Source organism: Rhinoderma darwinii, chromosome 6 (genome assembly GCF_050947455.1).
Source record: "Rhinoderma darwinii isolate aRhiDar2 chromosome 6, aRhiDar2.hap1, whole genome shotgun sequence".
In the NCBI taxonomy this organism is placed as follows: Eukaryota; Metazoa; Chordata; class Amphibia; order Anura; family Rhinodermatidae; genus Rhinoderma; species Rhinoderma darwinii.
The window spans coordinates 45,933,719-45,948,466 of NC_134692.1; the positions used below are offsets into that span (position 1 = coordinate 45,933,719).

Below are 14,748 nucleotides of genomic sequence, written 5' to 3' on the forward strand. Positions count from 1 at the left end.
ATGTAGGGAATGCTGTGCACTCAAAATAGAAGAATGGGATTGTCCATGGGTACCTACCTTATGCTTTTGTGGGATTACAGATATGCATTTTCTCCATTGACAGCGGTTTTTGGACAATGGGTCCATACACTCGAATGTAGGAGAAAGACCAAGGCTGGATATCTTCTGATTCTGGTGACCATGTATGACCGGCGTTGCGTTAAAATCTGGTTTATAGGAACACTGTATGCAATCAGTCATTGAGAATTTAGTCAACGTAATGGTTTTAGAACTAGTTCAGCTGTTAAATGAGTCCTCCATTTCCATCTTATATTATGTCCGGTTATGAAAATGATCGAATTTATTCCACAGGTAAATATGGTTATTCTGAAAGCAGATTATGTACAGGATTAGGAGACCTAAGGCTAAATTCACACTTGCGTTGAATAATCCGAATAAGGATAAAAACGGATACGTTAAAAATCCCATTGAAATCAAAATAACAGATACAAACGGATTACAATGTCCTGTACATACATCTCCATCTAAAAAACGGATGACCTGCATAACGGACGCTAATGGATGCAATTAAAAGTCCCATTGATTTCCATATTTTTATTCTGATGTAAAAATGGATCAGAGTAACGGATTACACGACGCAAGTGTGAATTTAGCCTAAACTTACACTACAGATGAATTAAAAGAAAACCCAATTATTTTATACAAGAAAAATCTTATCGTTTTCTTTTTTTTTTTTAATTATAATGCATCTAGCATGAAGCTTGTAACCATGGGCACGCAGATGTGGTAGAGGTGCTGCTTCGACATCAGGCCCTGGTGAATACAACGGGATACCAGAACGACACACCACTTCATGACGCTGTAAAGAATGGCCGTGTTGTCATTGTCCGCCGCCTTCTCCAGCACGGAGCGTCACAAGATGCAGTGTAAGTATTGGAGCCGGTTCCGAATCCTCGCAGCATGATTGTCGGATTGTCAGTTCTGTGGCTGGAGTAGGTAGGATTGATTGTAGTTTTCACAGCTTGTAAGAATTCCGTGTACCTAAAGACACCTACTTATCACATAATTAGACTTCATTCTGTGCAATTATATCAGAAAATGTGTTTTTAAAACTGTCAGATGTGAAATCATTCATAATTGTTCCGTACTTTTACAGTACAGCCGAACGAAAATTGATTTAATCATTAGTTTCTTACCATAATTGTCTCTTGAAAAGAAGGCTTGTCTCTGCGGCAAGATGATGGAACGTTGAAATACGAAAAAAAAATATATAGTGCGTTACCTAAGAAAGGAATTATTGTTCCTGTGGAGTCTGGTGTCTTTAGATTACAATGGCATTGCACATATTATTTCATTTTAATTGATGTAATGCAAACATGAAATTGTCAGACACTATATTCACATAAAAGTAATAGTAGTGATCACATTGAATGATATATAGAGTAGCTTAGTGGATTTAGTTACCACCACCTACATTTTCTTTATCAAGAGCATGATTGATTTCCATTGTTACTATATGGATGAAGTAAAGTGGGGGGGACACATCCTCGTCATCCTGGTGTCATTTCATGGCTGTTGTCACCCAGCGTAGATTGCTGGATGATCTGCATTGCTGCTTAGGTATGCAGCTGGTGTACAGTCACTTGGCTGCTGCAGACTCTACTGCAGTGTGACTTTTTGAGGCCATAGAGAGCAGTGCTTTCTGCATGGTTGTGTCTTTCTTTATTTCTTTCAATACATATTAAGAAAAAAAAATAGTATAAAACATAAATTAATAAGCGACTGCGTATGTCGGTGAACTATTTAATCTGCATTAATGAGATGTGTTGCATGATACACTGAATGTAAGAGCTATAGGTCATAGTATGTGGGTTTGTTATAATGAAAATGCGTGTAGACGAATCCCTTTTTACTACATTTGTCTTTTTGTGTGCTGGTTTCTCTTGTTGTGCTTTGTTTGAACCCTCCATCTCTCATTTATTGCTTCACCTTCAAAATTGCAAAAAAAGGGCCTTTTTTTTAAAGAAAAAAAAAGTATATATCTTTTTTTTTTTTATATGTATCTGTATATCCTGAGAGTTGCACCATCTTGTTGGCTAATTTCTGTATTGCTACTTTTATTTTCAATACCTACTTTCTCTGACATGCCTGTATGTGGACCTGCAATTTCAGAGCATATTAGGCATTCCCTTTTGAATCATGATCTCTCTCCTCATTTCTCCAAATTTCTATCCTGTGTGTCTGTTTCCACCTACTCCCTCTGACATTGACATGGAAGCGGTGAGAAAATGCAGCTGAAAAGTCTCTTCTTGGACACACAACCGATAAATAATACAGACCTGCTCTAACTATAGACGAGGGGCAGAGGTAGGGTAATATTACCTGACTGCTGGATCAGACTACACACAAGGTTTGGTTTGTAGTCTGTTACCATGGAGCAGCAGCTGCATCAACCTGGTGCACAGAGGTCTACCATTAAGGCTGGGGCTAGACCTAGACTTTTGTTTTGTAGTAAGCAATAAATCAGTGTCCATAGGATGCATTAGGCTGACGCGGTTTATCTCACTACAAATAATCGCTGTGATAAATCGCTGTCTATAGGCATGCATAGAAAATCTCTTAAAGATCGCTCCTGACAAGTGTGTAGCTCTGAAATCCTGGCATGTAGCACTTTAAAAAAAAATAAGATAAATCCCTAGCCAATCGCTTCACTTGAGCAATTTTACAGAGATTTTCTAAGCACTGAATGGATTCCTATGGACATCGATTTATCACAGCGCAGGAAATGGTGCGTTTTTTCCACTGCGGAATGTCTGCTAGTTTTAACGTAAATGCTGCAGAACTTTTCTGCAGCAATTGTGTTACGTGTGGACAAGCCCTAATTCGTTCCCGTGGACAGCGGCTTATCGCTCACTACAAACGAGTCTAGCTTTAGCGGCAGCCTAAAAGTTCAGAAGAATTTTTTTTTAAAATGCTCTGCAACTAATCTAAAGTGCACTTGTGTGGTCTACCAGATACTAACCAGAGCAAAAAGGCATCAAACACGGTCAGTACGCTGGTAGACTCCAGCTGTTCGGATGCCCCAATGACCTAATTATTACGCAGATTCATTTCTATTGTCCTCCTGCCTAAGCCACAGAATTATTTACTTGTACAGTCATGAAGTAATGCATCCTAAATACAGGACAGAATGAAGCGAACGGAACACAGTTGCAGAACAGTGGCTAGAAACAGTAACTAAACTTTATTCTGTCCCATTGAGTCCAGGTGACCATTATCAGGAAAATGACTGAATATTTTAACTGTATCAGTAACACAACTCAAGTACATGGCTCTAGTTGCTTTACATTTCACACATTTATGTGATCCATCTTGCTCCTACAATATTTTTTTACATTCTCAATTTTTGTCCTAACTATTGCAATTTATGGAAAAGACATCTTTACAGTGTAACTAAACTATTAGAAAACTTTTGACATGTCAGAAGTTTTGCTCAGTGGGGTACGAGCACTGAGACGCCCATTGATCACTAAAACAGAGCTGCAGAAGCGCCCGGTTGAGCCCTGTGCCGCTTAGTTTCTGATAGACTTTCCTTGAGGCAGTGTACGGGCTCAATAGAAAGTCTATAAGTCCGTACACTGCTTGCTCGGCTTTCCAAACAAAGCTGCTCAGAAACTAAGTGGGACCGTGCTCACCCGAGCGCTTCTGCCACTTCGTTTTAGCTATTGGTCCCCCACCAATCAAAACTTCCGACAAGTCACTATGACATATCAAAAGTTTTTTCAATTTTAGTTACCCTTTTAACCTAAATGTTTTTCCACGCTTTTTTTGAAGTTTCTTTAAAAGGCCATCCATATACCGTGTTGTCATTCTTTTGGCCTTTGGAGTAACATGGCCTTTAATGTTTTAGATCAGGTCTTTCCATAAAACCCTACAGAAAAGTGAATGCTTTGTGGAATGACTCATTTTTTGATAATGTATTCAACTAAAAATCTTTTATTTCAGGAAGACTGCAAGGTCAGTAGAAGGAGGTTGTTCTTGCATTTGGCAAAACATCCTAAAATGACAAGATGAGAAAAGCTGCCGTGATTCACTGGTTTAACCTAAATTTTGGCCCTTGTGAATCATGGCAAGACTGCTGAGATTTGTCATGCTATCTAGCAAATCAAGCAAGTTGGAGGGTCATCCATGAGTTGTGAATCTATCGTTGGGGTTAAAATAGTTTATCTTATTGTTTATACCATTAATAGTATGGGCTGTGACACAAAGCTAAGCATGAAAAGCAAGTAAAATCGTGACGTCTTGATCCCGATCGTCAGCAGTCTGAAGCATCAGGAGATTACACTTCTTGTAAACAGTTAGGAAATCTCCAATTTATGTAAATCTGAATGCATAAAACCTGTTCTGCAGCAGGTTTTAATTAAGCTCTTAATAGGATTCTATAATGTTAGTGTTTTGAAATTGCTTGGCTTACTGAATGGAAAGGTATGTCTAGATAAGTTTGTGTATAGATCTTCACATAAGAGACAAGGAGGTGGTGTCCTCTTCAGGTGCCAAGTCTGAAATCTCTTAAGATTCCACAGTTCTGCTGCTTTCCTCTCCATTCAAAGCATTCCCCCTGTGTAGGCAAGATAGCAAACTGCAAATGGAAAATGTGATCTGGACCATTGGACCTATTAATTGCCCCGCTGGTCTAGTTAATTTTTTTCCCTTAAGTTAATCTTCTGCACAGAACTAATTTATATTTTTATAGCAGCTTTTCTTCATGTACAGTCTCCAATTCCTGTGCCTCCCCCTGGCCTAGGCACAGCCAGCCAAGTCATTGACAAATTAGATCTGCACATTTTGCAATTTCACAGTTGTTCATAAACACTTCAGCTGAAATGGACTGTCCTGCCTGCTTTTCATGCACAGCAGGACTAGTATTAGCAAAAGCTGTTTCCATTCTCCACTTTTCATTGGGATATGAAATTCTGGTAGGTGTATGTCCGGATTTACTTATTCTAGACAAATTGGAGCTTTGCATTAAGTGCTTCATGTTTAAGAGTCTGTGATTTCAGTTCTTTATCCATCACATTTTCTCTGAAATTTAGAAAAAAAAAGGTTTGTTTTATATCTATATAATTTATACAGGCAGCTGAGGTAAAATAATAGTATATAAAAATTGCTAATGGGTATGAAGGTAAAACAGATTGAGGGATCTACTTCTGTATTCTGCAAATGTGTACCTCAGCCTGACGGGCTGCTATCTAATCGGCATTATAAAGTTGGATTGAGAGGTGGTCTACATGCTGTCGAGTTCTGATTGCTGCTAAGTGACTTGCCAACTCCTTCCACAAGCTACCAATAATCATTTGTTGACTTGTGTTTTCCTTTTATATACACGTTTTTAAAGCTTTTTACAAAATGATATATACTGACAGGTCCTCGCTACAGCTCCCGTTTTATCTTCTTACGTGTCATTTAGATAGTATTGGAAAAGGTATAAGCTTGGACTAAACCTGCCATGTTCCACCAAGTGACATGCCTTCAACATTTAGTTAAGATATTTCCATAGGTCAGAAACGGTCAATGGACGCTCCCTTGAAACCAGTGGAACTGGGCATGGAGCTGCGTAGATGATTGATAATATAAGTTACCATAGGCCAGGTATTGGAACTTGATCAATGTTTGGTAATAGAAGTACCTCTCTTTGACTTAGAATAGTTAATATAACTATACGAAATATAAGCAGATAATTGTCAGACCGGCTGAATCTAAACATCACTTAAATAGAACCGGTCAGGCAATGTGAAGCCAGATAAAAGGTCTCAAAAAGCAGCAGATGATGCCACACTCTAAAGAGATGCCAATATAGATGGCAAACAAGGTCATTGAAATCTACCAGTCTGGAAAGCGTTGCAAAGCTATTGCTAAAGCTCTTCAGTAAATCACAGTGAGAGCCGTTCTCTACAAATGGAGAAAAGTCGGAACCGCAATAAACCTTTCCAGGAGTGGTTGGGCTACCAAAATTTCACCACGAGCGTATCGACGACTCATCCAGGAGGTCACAATAGAACCCAAACGGACATCTTAAGAACTGCAGGACTCACTAGCCTCAGTTAAGGTCAATGTACACGATTCCACAATTCGAAAGACACTGGGCAAAAATGGCATCCGTGGGAGAGTTACAAGGCGCAAACCACTGCTGTCCAAAAAGGCTCGTCTCACATTTGCAAAAAAACATCTAGATGACCCCCAAGAGTTTTGGGATAGTATTCTGTGGACTGATGAATCAAAGGTGAAACTTATTGGAAGACATGGGTCTCGTAGCATCTGCCGTAACGCTAACACCGCATTCCACCATAAGAACATCATAACTACAGTCAATCTCATTGAGATGCTGTGGCAAGACCTAAGGCTAGTGCACACGTTGCGTATTTTGCTGCGGAAAATACGCATCAAAACTGCAGAAAATTATAAGGTAAGAACCGCACCTAATCGTGCGGTTTTTGCTTTTTGATGCGTAAATACAGATTTACGCATCAAAAAGTAAAAACCGCATATCTCATGCTGCGGTTTTTGGTGTGTTTTTCCTTACAACTAGAAAGATACCATTCACATGCGGAAACGCAAGATAAATTGACATTCTGCGGATTTTAAAATACGCACCGCAGGTCAAGTTACATGCAGAAAAAAAAGATCGCGTGTACATGAGATTTCCTGAAATCTCATTTATTTTGCTGGTACTGTATTACGCTACGGTTTTCCTGCATGCGAATACGTGCGACAAAACCGCACGTGATAGAAATCGTGTGCATGGAGGCTAAATGGGCAGTTTTATGCTTGAAAATCCTCTAATGTAACCGAATTCAAACAATTCTGCAAACAAGAGTGGGCCAAAATTCCTCCACAACTATGTAAATGACGACTCCTCAAATTTATCGCAAATGTTTGATTGCAGTTATTACTGCCAAAGGTGGCAAAAACAGTTATTAGGTTTAGGTGGGCAATTACTTTTCCTCATGGGCTATCTAGATTTGAAATAAATCTTTATCCTCAATAAATGGAATGCTGATAATATAAAAGCTACATTTTGGATTTACTCACGTCTTTCATTAAAAAGTTTCAGATCCAACTAACTTTAATGTGACAAATTAGCAAAATAGAAGAAATGGTGTGAGGGGTAAATACTTCTTCAAAGCACTGTATGCGTACTGTAATGCACATAGACGCAGATAGACAGCCGATCGGTTTACATCCATGCACGTTACAGTGCCCACTAATTGACTTGCCCCAATGTGACTTTCTGAATCGCAGACGAATTACCAGTGAAATGCCCATGGTGATTGGATGGATTCAGATCTGACTTCATGCACCGCAGATTGGCACGGTCTGCAGCTATGCATGTTGAAAATAGATTTTTTTTATATATATACCATCAGTTTATTAATATATTTATATTGATGTGATTACATTGAGATACAGTTTTTACCGAGCCTACATTGTACCTAAGAAGAAAACTGGCTTTATGAAGGGCCAAATACCTGCCCATTTGATGCATGCCAGAACAGAGCAGCGTGACAGTATTTAATGGGCTGGAACTCCCAGGATGCCGTGCTGAGGCTGAACCAATTATCCGTTAATCTGGAGCATTTGTAATGTGCCAGCTCCCAGCACATTATTAATGCAAGAGAACCGGGGGCTTCTATTAGTGCAAAATTAATCAGAGCAACCCAGAAAAGAGCTGATCCAAAAGTTCTGTTCCACCAAAGCTGCTTAACCTTTAGTTTGCCGCTGGCTTGGGTATACTTAGTAAAAGGGCGAGATTTAGTGTGAATTATATTTTCAATCATACACCGCTTATATTAAACTTTTATTTTAAGAACAGTATATTTTGCTGAACGCTTAAAAGCAGGTGTACGGTAGCTGGTGGAAGATCGTTTTATGCAGCCAGCATATTATACTGGGAGTTTTAGGTTTAGAACAGCTGAAGGGTTACAAGTTGTAGATCGTAGTCTATTACAATATGCATTTGAGATCAAGCTACGGTTTTTGTGCAAATCTATACTTAGGTAATTTGTGGGTCCCTTTTAATTGCGTTCATCGGTTGTATATAGAAAACCCTGTATATTCAATTCTCTTAGATTCCTGAAAGATGTCATTTTTATGACTCGATTTTTTAGTTGTAGTCTAATATGGAGTATGATGTGGAAATAAAATGTTCTAGAAAACTGGGTTTTCTAGATGTGGCCATGGAGCGCAAATACAAGACATTATATTAAGACACTTGTGCTGCTGTGAAATGGAAACTTTAGACTTTCGCATAAATGTGTGTAGAGGAGGGTTTCCTAAGGCTGTTTGGCTCATGTTGTACCACCAGCAAACAGAAGATGTTGGTGTGAGAGGAGAGAGACGTTGGCTTTTGTTTTATTTGCCTTGTTTGATTCAGCAGCTTGTCCGCCTGCGGTCCATCTGTCTTGCCTGCAATTCCAAGACTTATGTCTTTGTGTATTTGTTGAGAGTCCAATCTACAGAGAAACAAGACACGGGAAATAAAACTTGATTCTCGCTAATGTACCTAGTTAGGAATCCAGTCACATATTGTATTTACTTAAAACCCATCTGTGCTTGTTTTACCAGTAATATATTCGGTCTGCGGCCTGTAGACTATGCAGAAACAGAGGAGATAAAGTTGGCTTTGCTGCAAACACAGACCGAAAAGCAGCTACGCAGTCCGGGCCCCACGGTAAGTAGAGAAATCCGCCTCCTCACACAGAAATACCGCAAAATATTTTGTTACTTTACATAAAGTTTTGTTATTGTACCTCTAGCGCATTACACATTTGTACTATTTAAAAGGTTACTTCTTTACACTAAATGTGTGCTTTTTAAATGGGTTCCCCCATCTTAAGTGAAGGCATACCCCTAGGATATGCAATCACTTCATGTGATGTGTTAAGGGTCTGACCATTGGGACCCTAGCTGATGCTCAGAACATAAGGGCAGAAGCAGTTACTTTGCATAGCGAGAGTCCGGTACATGCACTGGGCAGGGGACTTTTAAACACCGCTCCATTGAAGTTGACGCTGTGTAGGGAAAAACTGAAGGAATGAATGCTTTTAAAGAAGTTTTCCGAGATTTAATATTAATGACTGTTAGGGTATGTTCACACGCCCTATTTATGGACGTAATTCAGGCGTTTTACGCCTCGAATTACACCCGAAAAACCATCTCCAAACCGTCTGCAAACATCTGCCCATTGAATTCATTGGGTCTTACGGTGTTCTGTGCAGACAGGCTTTTTTTTTTCACGCGCAGCTGTCAAAAGACGGCGCGTAAAAAGACGCCCACCTCAAAAAAGTGCATGTCACTTCTTGGGACGTAATTGGAGCCGTTTTTCATTGACTCCAATGAAAACCAGCTCCAATTACGTCCGTAAAAGACGCCGCGAAAAACGCGTGTACTTGTAAAAACGTCTGAAATTCAGGAGCTGTTTTCGCCTGAAAACAGCGCCGTAATTTCAGACGTAATTGTGTGAACATACCCTTAGAATAATACCTTTACTGACAGAAGTTGTCAAGGAGCAGTAATTTCACTGGCCGGGAGATAACTGACACGCAGACACCAGGTAGCGTATAACGGAATCTGAGTGAGGTCCCACAGTTCCCTTTTATTTATAACAAAATGTATATTGGAATACATTATGATGTAGATCCAATCATAGGTGAGACTCTGCGAGACACGTGTGTTGGCCACCAACCAAAATAAGTACAGAGAAGTACTGTAGGAAAAAACTGCAATGTTGTTTTTATAATTCTGCAAGCGTGCTCTATTTTGCATGTCTACTGATATCAAACTGAGTTCCAAGGCCATACACATCTTTCATTATCTTACATTATGATTGGGCTATTCTTGGTTTTGGTGATTCAATTCCAATTCTTTTAGTACGAAATCATCCATGTTTATTTGACAGTGAATTATTTTTGGATTGGTGGATATCATACTGAAAGTAATGTGCTTATAATAGTGGATTTTCATGTTCTCTACTTCACAGCAAAAAGTAGTCCAACGCAGCGAAGGAACCCTTGTTATGTTAGCAAGTGGTTTGTCTACCCCTCAGAGAACTGATCTCAACAAGCTTGTGTCATTATTAAAGGCAGAAATGTGTTCTAACTTCAACAGCTCGGGTAGGTCAGAAACTGCACGTGCTATATACTAGCTGAAGGTTATTTGTTGTTTTACGTGAAATTATTTCTTTACATTGCTTTGTACTTAACATTGTACAATGTCCTCTATCTGTTTTAGATGAGAAAATTATTTTAGTGAGCACAGCACACAATCTTTCAATAGTTTGTCAAGTAAAAAAGTTGTTTTACAAAGTCCTGAAATTCAGAGAGCTGATGCTGTGATTCTATTGTGCCCAATAAAACTGTTCCTCGTTTCTTGATTTTTAGTTACTCACGTTATAGTTGGGGATGAACCTATGCTACGTACTATGAAGTGCATGATGGGAATATCATCTGGATGCTGGATACTCCGGTGTGCTTGTAAGTTTGAAATCTAACACTACAACAAGAAGTGTTAAGTATTGTGTGGCACAATGCAGAGCGTTTTACGCCCAGTGTGTTAATAGACCTACAATTGCCGATGGTGCAATATCTGTTCCATTCGTATCTCATCATAGTGACTTTCAATGGACAGCATCGAATGGTTTTCTGGGTTGGTAGTTAACATGGCCTGACATTAAACAAAAAAAGTTTTATCCACACGCCGTCTTGCCTGTACAATTCCTAGACAGGATTTTGTGAATCTTTTTCTACTTGTTTCAAATAGCATAGTCACGACCCCAGGTGTTATAAACTTTTTTTAATTTTTTGGTTTAAAAGCAAAATAAAAATAAAAAACCCTCTCTAGAATTAAGGCTAAAAGAAGCAGTCCACCTCCATGAAGACCACCTTTTTTTTTCTAAAGACAGCTGCCTATGCAACCTCCAGAGATCAGCTGCTATGCCGGGGGGAGCTCCAGGAAAATGTAGTATTACTTGGTGGCTAATCCGATTAATTCACAGATGGGTTGGGTCCGAAAGGGCATGAGCTGCTCTTACTTGGTGGCTTCCATTTCTGTTTTATAGCAGGGGGTCCTTACTGGGGAATCTTCCTCTATGATATCGATATGCCCTAAGGAAGCATATTGGCAGAAATTGTGTTTTTTTATGAGTCAACCCCTTTACATTCTTCTAAGGGTCCCCAAACTGTTTCATGAACCCATTTGGTTCGCGTTTTCTGTGGAAAAAAATAAATAAAAATAATGGCAAAAAGCTATATAACAATTTAAACAAGTTCTACAATTTCAGTATCAAAGCTAACATGTGGTGTGTACGCTTCGTAATAACAACTCGCTATAGGCTAGCTTTTGTAAATGAAAATCTCCATGCCAACCCAGTCCCTTCGATTTACTTTGTAATGCGCACAGAAATATGTCCCAAACAGAGATGCGCTCAGCTGTATCCATATCTTTTAATGTGCGGCCAACTCTGCTGGGAAGATGGGGGGGGGGGGCACAAGCATCCTATGGATATGCGGTAAATGTCTATAATTAGAAAACGCCCTTAAGAACAAGGCATCTTGCCAATGTCTGTACATCAATATTTACACCATTCATGTACTAGGAAGGATTACAGATTCATGCCACCTGAGAAAGTACTTACGCTAAAGCAGAATAATACTTGTCTATCCAATAACAAGTAGCTAAATGTTCACAGTGCAGTCTGCTTCTCAATTGAGCGCACTGACCGCGGGGATCTCAATTATTTCAGGATATACTGCTAAGTTTTAATGACTTTGGAGACTGTACCTCTAAATGGAGCCCAATAGAGAACCATTAACCGTATATTTATGCAAAACGTTTAAAGCCTTAACTCCAGCAAATTAGCTGGGTACAATTCTGTTTTTTTAATCACTTGTGGGTTTTCAGTGCACAATATCCCGGTTCACGTTTAATGTGCATTCAATTGTGACATTTAGGATACAATTTTTTGCCACATATGGAGTTCCCCTGCATTCGCACATAAAATTACGTTCTTCTACCAGGTATTACTATGGATTAGTGTTCTATAAACAAAAGCGAAATGACTGACCTATTGGCGTAATTCTTCTCCATCACTGTGTTATCCGTGACTTGCCATACCTGCATTTCGTGTACAGTTCCTCATATTTTTTTGTTTCTCAGGGGTAAAGGCTTGCCTTGAGAAAAGCAGACGAGAGCCAGAAGAACTTCATGAAGTAGACTGTGGACCTCAGAGAGCGCGGCTCAATAGAGAACAGCTGGTAATTATTTTTTTTCTTTTGTTTTAGGGCCTGTTCACATCAGCGTTCACTTTCCGTTCAGGGGTTCCGTCGGAGGTTTCCATCGTGGAACGCTGCAATGGAAAGCCAAACGGAAACCTTAGCTTCCGTTTGCATCACCATTGATATCAATGGTTACGGAAACGTTGCTAATGGTTTCCGTCTGTCACCGTTCCGACAGGTTTTACGTTTTTTCGACAGTCGACTGCGCTATTGATTCCGTTGAAAAAACGGAAATCTGCCGGATCGGTGACAAACGGAAGCCATTAGCAACGCTTCCGTCACCATTGATATCAATGGTGATGCAAACGGAAGCTGTGGTTTCTGTTTGACTTTCCGTTGCGGGGTTCCTCGATTGAAACGTCCGACGGAACCCCTGAACGGAAAGCAAACGCTGATGTGAACAGGCCCTTACTCACATTTCCATATTGAGAAGTGAAACTTCAGTTTAACTGTGTAATTACCTTCACCATAATAGTTGAATGTGTTCCCGCTCAGTGACTTACGGCACAGAGATCATGTGGGCACAACTGCACAATAATATGACAGGAGGAGGAGTTTGGCCACTGATCATAGTCACATTACTGTTTTAAGAGGGGACCTCAGGAGAACCGATTTCATAATTCCTGTTTTCAGAGCATAGTTGGGTATGCCATTACAACTGCCTATGTATTTAGTCATACACAGGCTAATGTATTAGTATATTTATATATAGGCTAAATATAAAATCTGCAACACACATTTAATGTTTTTTATAACCAGATTTACACTTTTGAGAGGAATTGTCTGTGTTGGAGAGCTCTTAGCCATGTGCCCTATTAGGGCTTCTTCGGACTGCCCTCTATTAGCACAATACAGGGAGAGCTGCTCTGTTCTGACTAAGGGGTTGTCCAAAATGTATTAAAATACAAAACCAGCTGAACAGGATGTCGGGGTTGATGGCCATCAGCCATATATTTGTGGATAACTTTAGAAGCAACCTTTACTACTGTCTCCTTAATTTATTTTTATTATCACTTTTTATATGTAATTTGGTTTATATTTGGCTTTACTTAGCTGCCAAGCCTGCTGGATGGATGTCATTTTTACTTCCTTGGATGTTTCAAAGAACACCGAAAGGAAGACCTGGTTGAACTGGTTAAATCTGCTGGTGGCCAAATCCTTATTCGCCAACCAAAACCAGATAGTGATGTTACACAAACCATTAACACTGTAGCGTACCATGCGGATGCTGATTCTGACCAGAGGTTTTGTACACAATATATTATCTATGATAAAACGAACAAATTTATACGAAGCAAAGTGCGCCAAGGTAAGGTCTGGTTTGCCCCCTCGAGTTGGCTGATTGAATGTATCACCACCTTTCACCTACTGCCAGTGCCTCAAACATAGCATATCCCGAGACAATGACAAAATGTCCGTAGATTCAAGACTTGTTGCCCTTGTATATGCTTTAGCATAGAGAAACAGTGCTGTTGGCTGTTTTATTATATTTTAGAGCATAAACTTGTATGAAACATGGAAGTACCATATGCTAAACACTAATTCCCATTGCTTACTGGGGTCGGCTTTTTAAATGAATGGTATAAAGCTACTGGACTACATGATCTCCTCTGGGCTTAGTTGTAGCTTACAGTGTTTTATGAACCTTAATGGGGTAAATGCCTCTACATGAGCAGATCATTACACAGCTGACTGTACCCAAAGGTGGAAGATGTCATTTTTAGGGGCTCTTTTCCAGATCATGCAGACTCGAAGTATGTTGTCCATATCAGGAAAGTATTATAATGCACAGGTTTACAAGTTTTTCCTCCTTTTTTTCTCCTCTTAAGTCCCTACCATTCTGTGCCTATCTATTGTTGCAACAACTTTCTATTGTTAACAATCAAATAAAATAAGTTGTTATTACACAAACATATGAACTATAATCATTACAGCGGTTGTCTCTAAGACATTGATGGCATATCGCAAGGATTTACCATCAAGGTCTGATCTATAGGGGTAAGACTGGCTTCCCACACAACGTAAATTTTTAAGAATTTCCGCAACGTAATTCTGTGTGGAAATTCTGCAGCATTTACAGCAGCAGCAAAGTGAGTGAGATTTGAACAAATCTCATGCGCACCCTGCAGAAAAAAATCTGCAGTGAAAACTTTACCAAATTGACAAGTGGTGAGGATTTTAAATCCACAACCTCTCAATTTATACTGCGGAATCGCTGTTCTACTGTTGTGGGTTTTCCCCATTGAATTCAATGGGGACGTAAAATCGGCAACAAACAGCCAAGTGTCGCGGCGGAAACGCTACTATTCCAACACAAAAATCGCAAATGATAAAAAAAAAATTGTCAACGCGATGCTTCTGTTCTCCCTCCAGGCTGGCCTCCTAGGATGACATTTTATCCCATTTGACTACTGCAGCC

General features: G+C 39.6%; 1 protein-coding gene across 2 annotated transcripts in view; it reads left to right on the forward strand.

The window, feature by feature from the left end:
• BARD1 (BRCA1 associated RING domain 1) overlaps positions 1–14,192 on the forward strand; it is a 38,126-nt gene extending 23,934 nt beyond the window's left edge. For both annotated transcript variants that reach the window (XM_075829640.1, XM_075829641.1), the window contains exons 6-11: positions 754–926; positions 8,623–8,728; positions 10,037–10,169; positions 10,437–10,529; positions 12,211–12,308; positions 13,383–14,192. In XM_075829640.1, coding sequence (XP_075685755.1) covers positions 754–926; positions 8,623–8,728; positions 10,037–10,169; positions 10,437–10,529; positions 12,211–12,308; positions 13,383–13,718 — 939 coding nt within the window. In that variant the 3' untranslated portion in view covers positions 13,719–14,192. The remainder of the gene's footprint in view (positions 1–753; positions 927–8,622; positions 8,729–10,036; positions 10,170–10,436; positions 10,530–12,210; positions 12,309–13,382) is intronic.
• Positions 14,193–14,748: the final 556 nt, after the last annotated feature.